The 18,726-nt window shown below is 35.9% G+C and overlaps 4 protein-coding genes across 5 annotated transcripts; all 4 read right to left on the bottom strand.

Annotated features, from left to right (window-relative positions):
* Window positions 1–281: 281 nt before the first annotated feature.
* LOC113097343 (syntaxin-7-like) lies at window positions 282–9,886 on the bottom strand. Of its 2 annotated transcripts, none has more exons than XM_026262596.1 (10): window positions 9,833–9,886; window positions 7,593–7,703; window positions 4,300–4,369; window positions 4,113–4,203; window positions 3,680–3,817; window positions 3,022–3,071; window positions 2,838–2,934; window positions 2,640–2,712; window positions 1,462–1,544; window positions 282–1,018 (listed from the first exon to the last, which is right to left on the bottom strand). In XM_026262596.1, the coding sequence occupies exons 2-10, from the start codon at window positions 7,669–7,671 to the stop codon at window positions 923–925; spliced, it is 777 nt and encodes a 258-aa protein (XP_026118381.1). In that variant the 5' UTR covers window positions 7,672–7,703; window positions 9,833–9,886; the 3' UTR covers window positions 282–922. The 2 variants fall into 2 exon arrangements, with proteins under 2 accessions (XP_026118381.1, XP_026118382.1); XM_026262597.1 differs by having other exon boundaries at window positions 9,736–9,843.
* Window positions 9,887–10,259: 373 nt separating this feature from the next.
* taar15 (trace amine associated receptor 15) lies at window positions 10,260–11,258 on the bottom strand. The gene has a single exon (XM_026262590.1). The coding sequence runs from the start codon at window positions 11,256–11,258 to the stop codon at window positions 10,260–10,262; it is 999 nt and encodes a 332-aa protein (XP_026118375.1).
* A 1,452-nt stretch (window positions 11,259–12,710) lies between these two features.
* Window positions 12,711–13,736, bottom strand: LOC113097336 (trace amine-associated receptor 13c). Its single transcript, XM_026262586.1, has one exon. The coding sequence runs from the start codon at window positions 13,734–13,736 to the stop codon at window positions 12,711–12,713; it is 1,026 nt and encodes a 341-aa protein (XP_026118371.1).
* A 2,912-nt stretch (window positions 13,737–16,648) lies between these two features.
* On the bottom strand, window positions 16,649–17,674 carry LOC113097338 (trace amine-associated receptor 13c-like). The gene has a single exon (XM_026262589.1). The coding sequence runs from the start codon at window positions 17,672–17,674 to the stop codon at window positions 16,649–16,651; it is 1,026 nt and encodes a 341-aa protein (XP_026118374.1).
* Between the last annotated feature and the right edge of the window lie 1,052 nt (window positions 17,675–18,726).

An 18,726-nucleotide genomic window follows, 5' to 3' on the forward strand; every position in this document is an offset into this window, starting at 1 on the left:
GAATCACAAAGGTACTGGGTTACTCCGCCGCGGTATCCCCGAAGCAATCTAAAATAGTCTGAATATAAACACTTATTATAGGTGCACCCTAGTGATTCAGGACAAGCTAAAAACACGGTTTGGTAAATGGATTCATGGTGTACTCGCTTATTATATAAATTTTTCTACATATTGAACACAAACAAAGTTACGGACCGCAGCTCTGATTGGTTGTTTCTTACCGGGAGCGGTCTGTAACTGTAAATGGCAAGGACCACTGGGAGGAACCAGAGGAGCTTGATTTTTTCACAGATTATCTGTCTCATATTCTACTGTCAGGACATACAAATATGTAAAAAATATATTTTTACAAAAGTTACCTACTGCAGCTTTAAACCCAAACTCAAATTGATTTGATGTTGACAAAATCTTTACACTAAAGCTTGCAGGGAGCTATTGTAAGGGGCATTACATTTCCCGACGAGTCGCCGAGTGGAGCTAATCACAACACACACTGGCCCAGCTAACCAATCACAGCACATTTCATATTACAGAAGGCGGGCATTCCTTTGATACAGGAACTATTGAAGCTGTTCATGCCAGACTTGGGAGAGAGGTGTTGTTATAATGTAAAATATGTGAAAAATAATGTTTTTTTTTAACAACCTAGTATGAGAGCCTGTTCTTGTACACCCCCAAAACAAAATTAAGACTTTGCCAAAGAGCATAACAGGACCCTTTTAACAAATGGAGTTAAAATAAGTTTCTGTGGTAAGGAACTGCACACTTAAGATACTGTCCTTAGAGCTCAACTTGTATTAAACATTCTGTTAGTGACAATATCTTAACGGTATTTAGAACGCAAGTCAGGACAGCTTCAGTTAGTGACAAACCTCCATAACTAATGCCAGTACAAATGCTGTGGGACATCTGATGGTCAAATTTAGTTTTTGACAGAAGCCCAGATAATCAAACCAATAATGACAGCAAACACAATCAGAACAGCGATCAGGATGAAAATCTTCTTGCGGAATGATGTCTAAAGTGAACAGAAGAAATGAGTCACTAGTTTTATAATAATAAAATAATAATAAGGGTTGTCAATTTAGCATGTCCATAAAATAGTACATTTAATAAATGGTTGTATGTTTATTTATTTAATAGCAATACAACTTTAAAAAAATGTGAAAACAATTACAGCATTAATGGAAATTTGCTGTAATATATAATAAACCACCAAAAGTTGGCCAGTACAAGGTAAACATACAAGCAAATTAGAATTTAAATTTGCATCTATTTCTCATGCAAAGCTTGCGTATGTCTAAAGGGGCCTTGGAATATAGCGCATTTATGGTGCTCCATCTACATTCATTCAGCTCAGTTTCTTGTTTTGTGTTCCCCAGAAGGAATAAGGAAAGATTGGTTTGAAATGATGTAAGAGAGAGTGAATGATTGGTCATTAGTAAAAAAAAAAAGCTGTACCTGGTGACTTGCTGCTCTACCCAGCTGTTGTGTGGCCGTCTGCACATTCATCTCTGCATTTGATACATTGGCCTCTATACTGTCTGCGCGATGGGATGGAGATGAACAGAGAAATGACTTTCACAGTTAAACACTGAATTCATTTCTACAGTTTTTCAATGACAACTAACCAAATATTCGGTCTCTGTTATCATTAAAAATATATTATTCATTGTATAGAACATGGATGATGCATTGTCCTCTTGGATATTAGTTAATTTCCATTTAAAATCCTTTAGTAAGCAATATTTCATCATTCATTCAGGTATGCATGTCAAAGTTTTGGTGGACAGCACAGGCAATGATGCAAACTCTTGTAATTTTGATGAAATATCAAATATGTAAACAACACATACTAATAGCTCACGTCTCATCATTAAAAGTTTAGTGCTTGAACAAACAGTCCCACTGAGCTGGTTTGTGTGAAGCCTCGCAGGTCTTCATTATCAGCATCTGCTTCTCCTTTTTAACACCTTTAATTGCACTTTCCTGTCTAAGAGTTTCATCACTAAACAGACACTCCCTCAGAGCCAAGTTTAAACAAAACCACACAGATTTATTTTATTTGAAATGATTTTTGTTTTATATTATTTCTTATTGAATTTTATTTTAATAGGAAATCTCCAGGCCTGGAGATGTGCTCTGCAAGGTTAGTGTTAGCTGCAATTAAACAGGAAAAAAAATTGTTGTAAAATAACAATTTCCTTAAATTGTAGGCAGCAACCAGTTCATAAACAGATATGTCACTAACCTTGAGGGAAGCAGAAATTTGTTTACTGTCCACATGATTTTGGCTCATTAGTCACAGGAAAATCTCCATGTGTTTAATTTTCAACAATGAGAGGACACAAGCACATTCTGGTGCAGACTAACAGTGATCTGACATCAAAGTTTGGGTTGTTTAATGATATAAATGCTTTTTTGTGAACTCAATTGTGTGTGAACTGAACCGAGTCACTATTTGGAAGAAAGCCATTATATCATAGGCCTAATATCATAGAGATTTTGGGATGAACTATTTTGACTTGAGCCATTTCAATGCACTGATAACCTCCCGAACAACTGAGAGAGTTCGGCATGGTTGCCACTCAATTTAATCAAGTAAGTGTAAAAATCTAGCTATGCCTCTCTGATCTTACCAATCATGTCTCCCTGTTCATGCACCATCATGCCCAGATCTCTGAAGATTTCATTAATGTCTGTGATGTCCGACTGAAAAACAAGAGAGTATGTTTTACGCAACCCTAAACCAACCATTCAAATTGCATTACATTACATAAGCACAATGCTTATCAATTAGTTCTTCTTTGTTGTCTCTGTGATTGAACGCGTCTCACCTCCAGCTGTCTGATCGCTGATTCTCTCTCCTGAATGAGCTGCAGATCTTCTTCTGTGATGGTCTCCTCATATCTCTGATCTTGAGCATGAATCTCACTGAAAACACACACAGAAGCAGACAGTTGGAGACACACATTCCAATTTTTATGCATAAATATGACAAATATTATTAAAGTGCCAAACCTTTGAAAGGGGGATGGAAATCCTCCAAAACCATCATCTATATCACCACCCTGGGGACAGACAGAAGATTGTGAGGAAACATAAAGAAAACCTTAATAATGTATGCCAATATACCACTTTTATTACTCACACAAAAAAAATGCCATTATACTTTAAACAAACTATTATCTGCATCATTGCGACAAAGTTGTTATTCACAATCATGCTCTTTAAATAAACATTAGATGCATCCTATCTTGTGACATGTTGCATTTGAGTAGTATGTATAAACAGGGTTATTATAGCTAAATAAATCTAAAAAAAATTATTAGTAATTCTAAAAAAAGAATTACTAAACTGGCCCAAACCAAATAAACTAAAACTAATACTAATAAATAAAAACTACATAGATCAATAAAAAATAAAAACAAAAATGTAATTAAAAACTATAAAAAGTACAAAATATAAAAATAAAATCTAAGATATTAACAAATTATTATAGTAAATAAATGATACTTAACATTGTATAACTATTAAAAATATTAGGACTATAGAAACTGGCACTTTCATGTTAAATATTAGTGTCTGTATAAATTATCTTATGATTTAACCTTCAGTTGGTTGGATATGATTTTATTAATGTAATTCTTTGAGCAAAAATGTAACAGATGAAACATACCGAAATTCTTGAGCTCGCTCGGACACGCGCCACAAACTCCTTCTCTTTCTTTGCTACCTCTCGCTGAGCTTTCTGGAAAAGGGCCAGTGCATTGGAGAATTCAGTGATTAGACGTTCTCGCTGGATTTTTCTTTGCCGCTGTGTGAGAAAAGAGGAACGTCACATCTGAGCAGGACTGTTAAAGGGATAGTTGTTCACCCAAAAATGAAAGTTTGATTACAACTGGAATATAATGTTAAACAGAACTGTTACCAACATTCTTCAAAATATCTTCTTTTGTGTTCCACAGATGAAATACAATTTGGAATGATGAGGATAAGAAAATCAAATTTTTTATTATTTCTAAATCAGAAAGTTCTGGATGTTGAATGTTCCATCATAAAATTCATATTTGTTTTAGTCTATTTACAAGCTGTCACTTCTGATGCTGTACCTGTTCTGTTGACACAGGTAAAGCACTGTATTCTTTCATGCATTTGTCTGTCACTTTAGCAAGCTGATTGACTTTCTGTTGTTTCTCCTGTCTGCAGGTTTTGACAAATACAAAAAAAGAATGAATTGAATTGAAATATATAGGTCAATTAAGGGGAATTGAACTAGTTAGTTGTATTCAAACTCACAATGTCTGTCGCAGTTCAGTTGTGTCTTGTGCTGTTCCAAAATGTCTCATCATCTGCTGGATTTCATTAGCTGGTAAAAATGAAAGATAATATCTAGACAAACACACACGACTGGAAAACACCTCCTGTGCTAATGGTTTATGTCAGTGGTTTTCAACCAGTGGTCTGCGACCCACTAGTGGTATTGCAGGTGGGCCGCCAATTACTATTAATAGAAACAATAATATTGTTCATATATGTAAAATGTCTAAGTCATAACATAACACCATTTCATATATATATAATTAAATAACAAAAAAAGAAATATTAAACTGATACTATGCTATTCGAGCTCGCTGATTGGTTTAAGAATAAACCACCAATTTATCTTAGATATTTTTGCTGCATACATATGCTACAGAACAACAAATTCAAACATGCATAAATGTCTGTTGTGTTTCCTCCTGACTGCTTGCTCCAGTGACTATCTACCCGCTGCCGAGCTCTGCCGTATCAGGTTTTCCCGTTTTGTTGAGCGGTGCCAGCCCGAGTTATTTTCTGTTCATTTCCAGTTCATTCTAGGGCTGTGCGATTAATCGAAATTGTGCACGCTTTCTAAATCGCTTTATAGCACGATTTTCCGCTGACCTGACCTCCCGCAGTATGCTATCCGATCCAATCAGAATGCAGCATTCCTAGCGCGAGAACAGAACTCCAGGTTCACACACTGTCTGTGATGCGCCTTTTTTCCGAGCCCATGTTAACGGATCAGAGCGTTCACACTGCACGCAGTAAAAGGTTAGAAATAAAAACGTGCGAAAATAATTAATATCTAGCACATGAGCATAGAGAGAGCATGAGAGGAGACACGTTTTAAGTGCTTGCACTCTCTCCGGGCGAGAGCAGCGTGTATCTGAGCATGCACTTCTGGTTTTGTAACAAAGCAAATGAAATCTGCGTGTGAGCTGAGAGATTCGCCTTACATTAATGAGTTCTCGCTGCTGCTTCTGCACTGCTCACACATACTGTATACGCACTGCAGACGGAGTATACATGTGAACAGGGGCGGATCTAGAAAAATATTGATGGGGTGGCGGGAAGGGGGCAGGAATTTTTGAGGGTTGGCAACATATGGCAGACGTATATGTACTGAATTTAGTCACAGTTATCACAGATTGATGATAAATATATGTGCACACTACAAAAGGACACCGGCTATCATTTTCAAACGTAATCTCATGCAATCAATGTCTTGCATTTGAAACAGTTATAACAAACATTACAAACATATAAGGAATAAGTGACCATACCCCATAAGCACCACCATACTCACTAATGCATACAGTATGTATCAACATGTAATTAAGAGCATTAAAAAAGGTTCAGTGCTATCAATGTCAATTTATCATAAGAAACACAAGATTTTAACAGCCAATGACAATTCCAGCTGGGGAGACTCAACTGATTTTCTACTGTTTAGTGTTAATCATCATCTAACTCAACCAGTCAAGAGTCATTTAGCCTTAGATGTTATATGAATATGGTCTCTGAAGCATATGTTTTATTAGCTTACAACAACAATAATAAATAAACATTATAGGCACAAATACAAAATGTACTTTTAGAAAATGTTTTTGAAAAATATTGTGTTATTGTTATCTTCTATGAAAACTTGTGTGATATTCCTTTAAAATAATGTTTAGTATATCTTTTAAGTATATTTTACTAAGCAATTTCTTACATAATTTCTTTGAGTTAGACCAAACTTTTATTTTGGTGGATTGTAACCAGAGTTTCTGTGTTTTTTAATCAACTATTATTATTAGCTAATAGGAAGTATAGCATATCAAGTATGCTAATACTTGAAGTATAGCATACTCTACTGTGCAATAGTACTATATTTCTGTTTGAATTTCTTCAAGTTATACCGAAATTGTATTTTGACAGGTTGTATTTCGGAGCAGGATCACGAATCATTTGAGTCAGTTTGGGAGTTATGAGCGAGTTCGCGAATCATTTGAATCAGTTTAAGAGTTCGGAGCGGCTTCGCGGATCATTTGAATCAATTCGAGAGTTCGGAGCAGGATCGCGAATCATTTGAGTCAGTTTGGGAGTTCGGAGCGGGATCGCAAATCATTTGAGTCAGTTTGGGAGTTCGTAGAGTGTTCGCGAACCATTTGAATCAGTTCGAGAGCTCAGAGTGGCTTCGCAGATCATTTGAATCAATTCGAGAGTTCGGAGCGGGATCACGAATCACAAAAGATTTGCGCTCGTAAATTTTAAAATTGGCCATAACCTTTAATTCGTTGCTGCCAACTGGGGTAGATCCGCCCCTGTCTATGAACAATGCATGGCAAAAAAAGTCCCTGGACAAGGGATTTATTTATTTATATACAAATATATATATATATATATATATATGCCACAAGTCTATAAAGCTTGTTACACCTTGAACAGTTGAAAAAGGTTGGGAACCACTGGTTTATGTAAACATTTGCATTATTGTTTCCTTTCATTTCCATAATAAATTCTGACTTTTGCATGTTGTGGTTTGATGTGTTTTTTTCCAACTCATTAAAATGAGTAACAGAAATATTGACAACATTTGGCCGGAGGACTGAGCAACCTTCCAGTTTTATAGTTTTAGGCCAAAATGAACGGTTATAAAATATATACAGTGGCATTCAGTGGTGTTTGATTGTTAAATGCATTATTAAAAGTAGTGTTCTATTTTTGTAATATCGATTATTTTCTTATCCAATTTTGAGGAGAGGAGACACTGCCTGATATTTGTGCCCCTGATATTTGTGACCCTGGAGCACAGAACCAGTCTTAAGTCACTGGGGTATATTTTTAGCAATAGGTAAAAAAAAAAAAAAATTGTATGGGTCAAAATTATTGATTTTTCCTTTACGCCAAAAATCATTAGGATATTAAGTAAAGATCATGTTCCATTAAGATATTGTGTATATATGTCCTACCGTAAATATATTAAAACTTAATTTTTGATTACTAATATGAATGGCTAAGAAATCATTTGGGCAACTTCAAAGGCGATTTTCTCAGTATTTAGATTTTTCTGCACCCTCAGATTCCAGATTTTTCAAATAGTTGTATATCAGTCAAATATTGTCAGTTCCTAATAAACCATACATCAATGGAAAGCATATTTATTCAGCTTTATGATGATGTATGAAACATCTCAATTAAAACACACACACACACACACACATATATATATATATACAACATATGCTGGTTCAACATGCATGGTCAACAGTCTACACATCACAAAAATTAGGATGGATACTCACTTAGCGATGTTATTCTTTGGATATTTGAACTTATAGTCTGTGCCAGCACATTTGCATCCACTCCGCTAAATCTGGACATGATGGAGATCTTCACACAATAATTCACCAAACCTAGAAAGATTACAAATTAAATCACATTTCTCAAAAAAATTACAGGGCAAACATACACTCACCTAAAGGATTATTAGGAACACCTTTTCAATTTCTCATTAATGCAATTATCTAATCAGCCAATCACATGGCAGTTGCTTCAATGAATTTAGGGGTGTGGTCCTGGTCAAGACAATCTCCTGAACTCCAAACTGAATGCCAGAATGGGAAAGAAAGGTAATTTAAGCAATTTTGAGCGTGGCATGGTTGTTGGTGTCAGACGGGCCGGTCTGAGTATTTCACAATCTGCTCAGTTACTGGGATTTTCACACACAACCTTTTCTAGGGTTTACAAAGAATGGTGTGAAAAGGGAAAAACATCCAGTATGTGGCAGTCCTTTGGGCAAAAATGCCTTGTTGATGCTAGAGGTCAGAGGAGAATGGGCCGACTGATTCAAGCTGATAGAAGAGCAACTTTGACTGAAATAACCTCTCGTTACAAGTTATCGAGGTATGCTGCAAATCATTTGTGGAGCCACAACAAGCACAACCTTGAGGCGGATGGGCAACAACAGCAGAAGACCCCACCGGGTACCACTCACCTCCACTACCTAAAAATAGGAAAAAGAGGCTACAATTTGCACAAGCTCACCAAAATTGGACAGTCAAAGACTGGAAAAATGATGCCTGGTCTGATGAGTCTCTGATTTCTGTTGAGACATTCAGATGGTAGAGTCAGAATTTGGCAAACCGAATTAGAACATGGATCCATCATGCCTTGTTACCACTGTGGTGCTGGTGGTGGTGTAATGGTGTGGGGGATGTTTCCTTGGTACACTTTAGGCCCCTTAGTGCCAATTAGGCAACGTTTAAATGCCACAGCTAACCTGAGCATTGTTTCTGACCATCTCCATCCCATTATGACCACCATGTACCCATCCTCTGATGGCTACTTCCAGCAGGATAATGCACCATGTCATAAAACTCGAATCATTTCAAAGTGGTTTCTCGAACATGACAATGAGTTCACTGTACTATAAAGGCAAACACAGTCACCAGATCTCAACCCAATAGAGCATCTTTGGGATGTGGTGGAATGGGAGTTTCATGCCCTGGATGTGTATCCCACAAATCTCCATCAACTGCAGGATGCTATCCTATCAATATGGACCAACATTTCTTAAGAACGATTTCAGCAACTTGTTGAATCAATGCCACGTAGAATTAAGGCAGTTCTGAAGGTGAAAGGGGGTCAAACACAGTATTAGTACGGTGTTCCTAATAATCCTTTAGCTGAGTGTATGAATGTGTATATATAGTAGATGTTTTATAAATAAAACAATATAATAACATCCTTTTTATATACTTATGTATGTAAGTCTTAAAATATTTATGTGCATTCTTTCTTCCAATAACTTTCACATATCATTACATTCATGTGCTGTAGTTCATACATACAGTTGACAATATAATAAAGATAGATTTAAACAGAAAAGTTTAATTATTATTATTCATATATGTTTTATGAATCTCATGTCTGGGCAAGCTGGGCTTGAAGCTGTCATGTGTTAAAAACGCTAAAATGTAAGACAAAGTATTCATATTATTTCCAGTCCATAACAGCATTATGGTAAATGCTATAGAGCCTATAATGTGCAGGTCTCATTTTGACAGCTTGCTCCATATAGTATGACTACATGCCTCGCATTATATCTAGTAATAGTTTAAAAATTATACAAAATATCTAGTGTTGTTCAAATGCTAGCAGGCTAACTAGTGCACCTTGTTCATGTGACTAGTTTACCGACCTTTACTGCACCTGCAAAACGAAAGAATGCGGAAATCACAGCGCCAGAACGCAGAAACAACATTCATTTATAAAATCAGACAGTTTTTATTTTTACTTCACTGACACACAGCAAACATTCACTAAGAATGGTCAAGAATAAAAAAGTGTGCGAGTGTTTCAAATAAATGTTCAGGTCACGCGCTGTCAAAATGAACACATTATGAAGTTCAGAATCAACGACGCTACTTTTACTTTCTCACTGACCTTTTCTGTAAAGTCCTTGTTAATAAAGTCAATTTACTAACACTGTGTATAATGACACATCTTCTACTTTAATATGTATGTTGGTTGTCTAGTTTACCTGTACTTCCTGAGTGAAACTCCGAGATCCCAGCTGATTTCTCTTGACGCCCGAGTCACGTGATTTCGCTTCAATCTTTCGCGTGAGTTCAGGTCATTTGTCTATTTGTATACAGGTATTTTCATTCCAAAATATTTGATGGCTGTCTCTAAATATGAGACTTCTCTGCTCAAAAAGAAACCATAACTTGTTCATGTGTTTACTTTAATATTAAAGACTTTAATATTAATTATGACTTACACCGATAATTATTCATCATTAAAATTCACAAAGACAGTTACAGCTCTCTTCACATTTTAACATCTCCTAATTTGAAAGGTTTTTTTTTGCACTGTCATTCCAAATGAAGATAATCAAGGATGCAAAAGGCCTACAAAGACTACCAATGCAAACATAATTTTTTGTAACAAATGCATGCGTTTTCAAATTAACAGTCTTCAGGATATAAGTTCATCTGGTTAGCTGCTGTCTGCAGTATTTTTAGGCTAAGCACAAGCTTCACTGACTTTTTGAACCAGGGGTAAGATATTGCATATATAAAGGGATTGATGCATGAATTAGTGTAAAACAAACACAGTAAAGCTGAGAGGATCACAGATGACTTCTGAAATTGTTTCATATTTAGCATACTTATATACCAGGGAACCCAGCACATGAAATACACGAAGACAATTATACTCAATGTTTTTGTTGCCTTCACCTCTGATTTCCTGAAAGATTTTGGATTTTTCTGAGATGCCCTTTTCTTCGAAGTAATGGAAATGGCTTTAGCTTGTCTCAAGGCCACACTGAGAATTCTTATATACAGTATGACCATTACTGTACACGGCGCAATGAAGCTCACTATCAGGTCAACTGGACCCCAGGCGTTGCTGACAGCCACTGCACATTCCCTTAGACAGAAGACAGTCGTTCCTGTCTGGTTTGAATTCCCCAAATTCATTGGTACTAGATTATAACAGAAGGACACAGTCCATCCTAAACTTATGTACATCAGTGTTTTTCTAATTGTCATTTTAGACATGTACATGAGTGGCTCACATACAGCAAAATAACGATCAATAGCTACAAGCATGATATTAATGAGTGACGCAGATCCAATAATAGACATAATCACATGAAAGATCTGACAGTGTGACCTTCCCATATAAAAACAGGAGTTAATGCTCCTAAGGCTTTCAACCGGCATCACACAGATTCCCACCAAGAAGTCAGAAAGGGCCAGTGAGAGGATGAGGATGTTGGTAGGTGTGTGAAGCTGCCTGAAAATTGTTATTGAGATGATGACAAGTAGATTTCCACACACCGTCAGCACAGAGACTGCAGATATGTACAAGAACAAGAATACATTGACATAAGTCAAATGAAAGTCAAGAGAGCAGCTTGTATTCCGGAGGGGAAAGCAGTGATGTTCAAGAAATTCCATGGAGAACGTCTTCACTGCTTTAAAGCTCAAGGTCCATGTTTATGATATGACTGCAGATCCAGGATAATAAACCAGAATTTCACTGCAAGTTTCCTTATATAAAGGCAAATGGGAGTGGCCGAGAATTACATCAGCATCAGCTACCATCCTGAACAATATTTACAGATGTTTACTAGAGTTTACAGCATGTTGCCCCCATACCTCTTAAGCAATTAAGTAAAAAAAAATTACTAATCATGTAAGAAAATCAAGCAATAGGATAAATCAAACTACAACAAATATTTTTTTTTTCAGGAAGGCCTAATATTCAAGAAATGCTTCAATTTTTTTTTATAAAGTCATCAAATATTAAAATAAAATACTTAGTCTTCACTGTATACATTAAATAGGCTACAAAAGCTATTCTGTAAAAAAACAGTGAATGATTTCTACCAATTATTTTCTTAAATATACAGGAAGCACTGAAGAAAAACATTTTTACTTTTTTATTTTATTGTACAAGAATGTAACACAGAAGACAATCATATAATTTATGTTCACTGAGAAAAAAACAAACACCAGATACATAAAATATGAGCAATCATTATAAAAAGCACATGATTTTTAGACATTAGAATTGTTTGGCTTAATGATTTAATTCTTAAAAACAATACATATAGGCTTTTGGCTACTATATTTGCTTCAGTGAATATGTATTGTTCAAGTTCATGTAGCAAATGCTACCAGTACACAATTATTTTAAAGACATTGTCCCATATAGTAAACTATATAGTGAATAAGCGATAATGTACACAAGAAAAATATAGAGTTCATGTTAAATACTTACCACTTTGGATTATTTTAGTATTTGTGTCATTATCTGCAGCCATAAAATCTAGTCTACAAAGCTGTATGACATATGACATTATATAAAGCTTTTTAATTAAGACTCGTTTTTAAGCTCATATGTTTTTACCTTAATGTGTGCATATATAAATTCACTTGACAAATTAATCTAAACTGAACTAAGATGGACTGTTTTTGTCTGATGTTGTCATGAAAACTTGACTTGCAACCCTGGCTTTTGATGTAGGCCACTAGTTGGACTGACACTGTTTTTTTTCTTTGCCAGTCTATAGATTTTTAGAGCACCCTTTAATCTTACATGGGTTAAACACCAGAAACGGATCATAACAAAACCACTTGAGTACAGAGTGCAAAATATATAAAGTGGTTGTTCAAGACTAAATGTGTATTTACTTCTGTATATACAGTAGTGTTTTACATTTTTTATATGGGGAAAATGTGTAACTGTGTTCAAATGTTTATACACTGTTCATTATTTGTGCACAATACACAAACCATTTCAGTAAGAAAGTATGCGCTATGTTAAAAACAACAACCAGATCAAATTCTGCTGCTGACCAGATCAAATTCTGAATCAGATCAAAATTACATGAAAATGAACCAAAGTCAAACAGTGAAAACACTGATGTCAGATGAGTTTGGTTCAAATATTTTCAATGTTATAATTAGAGAAAGAGTTTTTCTAAACCATGGGTAGAAAAGGCCATATATGATGGGGTTTATGGTTGAGTTAATGTAGCCTAACCAGACGAATGCTTCAAACAGAGCAAAAGGAGTGGAAAAGTTGATGTAAGGGTCAATCAAAGAGTTAATAAAAAATGGCAACCAGCAAATAATAAAAGCTCCAACGACCACACCAAGAGTTTTTGCTGCTTTACGTTCAGACTTTCGAGAGCTTTTAAAAGTGCTCTCATGTTCATGATGGTTTGCCTCACCGATTGTTCTAATGTGCTTTCTGGCAACTACAAAAATTCTTGCATAAAGTGCTATCATGACAGAACAAGGCAAGAAAAACGTTAGTAATGTGTCTAAAATAGACCACAATGCATTGAAAAGCAAAGTGCAACTTCCCATACAGTATATTGATTCAATATATTCCTCCAGTCCTTCCACATTAGCTTTTGAATACACTAAGCCATAAGAATATAACGCAGCCATACTCCAACTTATCATCACCATGACCCATGCAACAGATATGGTTATTCTTGTAGGATACAGAAGTGGATAACAAACAGCCTGATGTCGATCAATAGCAATAAAAATGAGATGAAAAATTGACACTGATGTGAGAAACAAGTCAAAACTTGTGTGTAGCAAACAGAAGGCATCTCCATAGTACCAGCAGCCATCCACAGATCGGATCATACTGAAAGGCATGACCACCAGTCCAAGCAGCAGGTCCGCTAGAGCCAAAGACATCACCAGGATGTTAGTCGGAGTCTGGAGCTGTTTGAAGTGCGCGATGGAGATGATGACCACCAAATTTCCTAGAATGGTCACAATCATTGCTAAAACCAACAGAAGATACACCACAGTCTGAGTGGAAACATGATGTGTGCCTTTAAGACAAGAGTTGTTCACTGCAGGATAACAAAACTGAGTGGGATCATATTCTTTTGATGATAATTCCATCCTCTCAATCTCAGAAAAGTAGAACCTATAAAATGCTGTTTTAGTCAGGCCTTTAAATAGTCTTCCTGCTATTTTCTGAGCCTCCCACATCATCACAGGGCAGCAAATGGCAATCAAGCACTCATAAAAAAAAAAAAAAGATATTAGAAACCCATTAAATATATAGTAACTGAAATTACATTATTTAAATAATCTGGTTTGTCCATTTTTCAATTATTTATCTTATAAAAGTATAGTTTAAATAAAATTGTGTTAAAAAACAACTTATAAATGAAAGCTATGACATTATATTCATAGCTTTCTAATTGTTTTAACGACGCATTTATTTAAAGAATTAGATGTATTAAATATTTGTAATATAGAGCATATTATTAGATAAACACTCTCTAGAGTTGAGGGACATTGAATAACTTTCCTTAGGTAAAGTGACATCTTTCTGCAGTTACTAGTCGGTTGATCATCTTTGGCCAAAACTGTATTTATTAATAAAATTTTGTAATAAAATAAACAATCTTAAAGCTAAGTTTTGATTACATATCAGAAGTTACAAAGCACACAAAGCATACAACAATTTATTGGACGGGCGGCACGCTACAAATAGATGTCTGTACCATCAGATCTGAATTCAGGTTGTTTTTCATCATTTGGGAGGCAGTATTTAATTTAAGGCATAGATTGACAGAATTACTTTATTTTTGCTCACACAAACAAAAACAAAACTGAGTTGGATTGTATTCTTGTTATGATAAATCCATCCTGCCTTCGTCTTTGTCTCAGAAAACACAAATCTAGTTGATTCTGTTTCAGTTGGATCAGTTAGGCCCTTAAATACACTTCAGGCTTTTTTTTTTTACCTTTACCTTTTTTTTTACACTATAGGGCAGCAAATTACCAACAAGCACTTATTAAAAAGGTTAAATATATACTCTCATTAAACGATATAAAACTTTCACTGGGGCAGTATCCTTTTAAATGGAACTAAAATGTCACTTTAGGTTTAGGTGTATTACGAATATGCACTTTAAGTATTAGTATGTACCTTTAAGGGTGCCAAATTCTGTTCCTGGAGGGCCACTGTCCTGCAGAGTTTAGTTCCAACTCTAATTAAATACACATTAAACCAGGTAATCAATGTATTCAGGACTACTAGAAACTTCCAGGCAGGTGTTTTGAACCTGGTTGGAGCTATACACTCTGTAGGATAATGGCCGTCCAGGATCAGAATTTGACACTTGCTTTAAAGGAGTCATATGATGCTTTTTAAAGATTATTATTTTGTGCATTTGGTGTGACAGAATGTTGACATGCTTTAATGTTTAAAAAAACACATTATTACAAATTATTACAAATACTGTACATTATTGTAGGTCCTCTATGCCCCGCCTCTCTCAAACGTGTTGTTTTCTACAAAGTCCATCCTCCCGACAAGTGCAGTCCTATCTGATTGGCCAACTGACCCAGTGCATTGTGATTGGCCGAACACCACAAGCATTCGTAGGAAATGTAACACCCCTTTCCATAATCATGAGCTTTATCTTTCATATAAATGTAACAACAGTTAATAATGTCCTTAGTTTTACCATCAGTTCAAGCCCGAAGGGGAACAGAGTCACGTCACAGACACAGTGATGAAGCTCATATGTGTTTGCAGTACACAAGCCACGAACGGTTAAGACAGCTGATGCCACTGTGTGACCTTCTCTCACACACATGTGCGCGCGACACGCAAAACTCCACATTTGAACATTCAAAAGCAAATACTAAAAGCAAAGTCAGAATGACCTCCTCTCCTAGGTTCACAAAATGTTCGTCCATAAAATGTGTTTCTGTTCTGTTGTAAGTAATCTTAAAGATTCCTAAATGCATCTACTTTCGGAAGGCCAAATAAAGTGCTTTTGCTTTCGGCAAGATTCACACAGCATCTCACTGATATGAATGCTTCAACACTAACCGTGGTTACTGAAACCATGCCTTCTTTCTTTGCATGAACATTTCCAAATAGTGATGTAGGCATGTGGGGGCGTGGAAGAGTCTTAACTTTGATAAAGAATATCTCTTTGAATTTGAGACTTTAGTCTTTGCAACTTCAGAGATCTTCTTAATGCACCAGAGCTTGTAACACTCCAAAGAGAAAGGAAAAATTGAAATCACACCATATGACCATTTTAAGGTACTACCATTTATGGGTAAATAAGATACAGATATATACCTGGGCTTTTGTACTTTAGTGGAACACCAAGCGACAGCTTGTACATTCTCTCTGATTGTGTACCAACTGAAATTACATTAATGTTTAGTTTGTCCATAAATGAAAGCTATGCCGTTTTAGCTGAACATCCACTCCTTTCTACTAGAATAATTTATTATCTTTAATGGTCTTCTGAAAAGACAAATAAATACTATGAATCAAAATGCAGCATCACTGATCAAACCTATCATGCCATTTTCTGGTTAACTGCACAGAAAGGCAAAAAAGGCAAACAAGCTTCATATGTTACATTGGGAATAGTCAATGTCAATCCTGGAGCACCCCCCCCCCCCTCTAAAACAACAACAACAATATTCACAGTATGTTAAATTTTCTTCACTTTTTCAAGGTAACACTGTATCTTCAGCCTTATAATCTAATTAAAAAAATCTCTGGAACTGAAAACGAGCAAATGCAGCAAGCGGAATCATGTATTTCAAAGCAAATACTAATGAGATAAATAAAAACACAAAGGGATTACTTTCTCCTGGAAGTCTTTTGGGGAACACACATACTGTACACATTTCATCATTCAGCGTGCAATGTTAGCATAATAAGTGTGGCAGAAATCTGATTTTAGATCACCCTTTAATTTTGCATAGAATAAACACCTGATTTTACACTTTTATGTAATTTGCAAAAGAAATGTGTTGCACAAATGGAATCAAACATTAAAAACATTGATATCAGAAGAATTTGGTTCAAATATTCTCATTGTTATAATAAGAGAAAGGGTTTTTCTAAACCATGGGTAAAAAAGGCCATATATGATGGGGTTTATGGTTGAGTTAATGTAACCTAACCAGACAAATACATCAAAGAGAGCAATTGGAGTGGAAAAGTTAATGTAAGGGTCAATCAAAGAGTTAATAAAAAATGGCAGCCAGCAAATGATAAAAGCGCCCACTACCACACCGAGAGTTTTTGCTGCTTTGTGCTCAGATCGTCGAGAGCTTTTAAATATATTTTCGTTTTCATGCTGGTTTGCCTCACAGAGTTTTCTAGCGTGCTGTTTTGCAATCAGAAAAATTCTTGCATACAGTCCTACCATGACAGAACAAGGCAAGAGAAAAGCTATTAATGTGTCTATAGCTCCCCACAATGCATTGAAAAGCAAAGTGCAACTTCCTATACAGTATATTGATTCAATATATTCCTCCAGTCCTTCCACATTAGCGTTTGAGTACACTAAGCCATAAGAATATAACGCAGCCATACTCCAACTTATCATCACCATGACCCATGCAACAGATATGGTTATTCTTGTAGGATACAGAAGTGGATAACAAACAGCCTGATGTCGATCAATAGCAATAAAAATGAGATGAAAAATTGACACTGATGTGAGAAACAAGTCAAAACTTGTGTGTAGCAAACAGAAGGCATCTCCATAGTACCAGCAGCCATCCACAGATCGGATCATACTGAAAGGCATGACCACCAGTCCAAGCAGTAGGTCCGCTAGAGCTAGAGACATCACCAGGATGTTAGTCGGAGTCTGGAGCTGTTTGAAGTGCGCGATGGAGATGATGACCACCAAATTTCCTAGAATGGTCACAATCATTGCTAAAACCAACAGAAGATACACCACAGTCTGAGTGAAAACATGATGTGTGCCTTTAAGACAAGAGTTGTTCACTGCAGGATAACAAAACTGAGTGGGATCATATTCTTGTGATATTAAATCCATCCTGCCCGTCTCAGTCTTAGAAAACTGAGCCTAGATGGACTACCAGTATGTTAGTAGTAAGTTAAGAGTCCCTTAAATACACTTCAACATCTTCTCTGACCCTCCTACAGGATGAGGCAGCAAATAACAGCCAAGCACTTAAAATATACATTACTTAAGTTTTCTGGTTTGTCCATGGCTCATTGATTCTTCAGCCTAGTACATAAACTACTGTCAAAGAGTTTGGGGTTGGTGAGTTTTTTTAGTGTTTACACTCACCAAGGCTGATTTATTTGATCGAAAATAAAAAATTGTACACATCAAAATATCATTTTTCTACTTGATTTAATATATATTTAATATAATTAATATTTATTCCTGTGAAGCAAAGCTGAATTTCCAGCATAATTACAGTCTTTAGACATGTGATCCTATAGAAATTATTCTAATTTTCTGATTTGCTGCTCAAGAAAGATTTATTATTATTAATGTTGAAAACACTTGTGCTGCTAGTGTGCCAGAAATCTGATTTTAGATCACCCTTTTATTTTGCATAGAATAAACACCTGATTTTACACTTTTATGTAATTTGCAAAGGAAATGTGTTTCACAAATGGAATCAAATATTAAAAACATTGATATCAGAAGAATTTGGTTCAAATATTCTCAGTTATGTTAATGTAGCCTAACCAGACAAATATGTCAAAGAGAGCAATTGGAGTGGAAAAGTTGATGTAAGGGTTAATCAAAGAGTTAATTAAAAATAGCACCAGCAAATAATACTCCAGTCTTTAGTCATGTGATCTTATAGAATTATTCTAATATTCTGATTTGCTGCTCAAGAAAGTTTGATTATTAGGCACACTTGCACCTGCTCATCACGGGCTGACCGACCACACCTGCGCCCCATCAGCTGCTGCTCATATGAACCCCACAAGTGGGCACAGAGGTGAGAGATGTCTCCACAAGACTCGGCTAATCTTGTCTTTCCCTTTGCCCGCAGAGAGCAGCATGTGACCGCCAGCCCCAATGCCCACGGAAGAGCACGGACCCACACTGCACCAGCGCACCCA

This window comes from Carassius auratus, unplaced genomic scaffold (genome assembly GCF_003368295.1).
Source record: "Carassius auratus strain Wakin unplaced genomic scaffold, ASM336829v1 scaf_tig00216187, whole genome shotgun sequence".
Classification (NCBI taxonomy): Eukaryota; Metazoa; Chordata; class Actinopteri; order Cypriniformes; family Cyprinidae; genus Carassius; species Carassius auratus.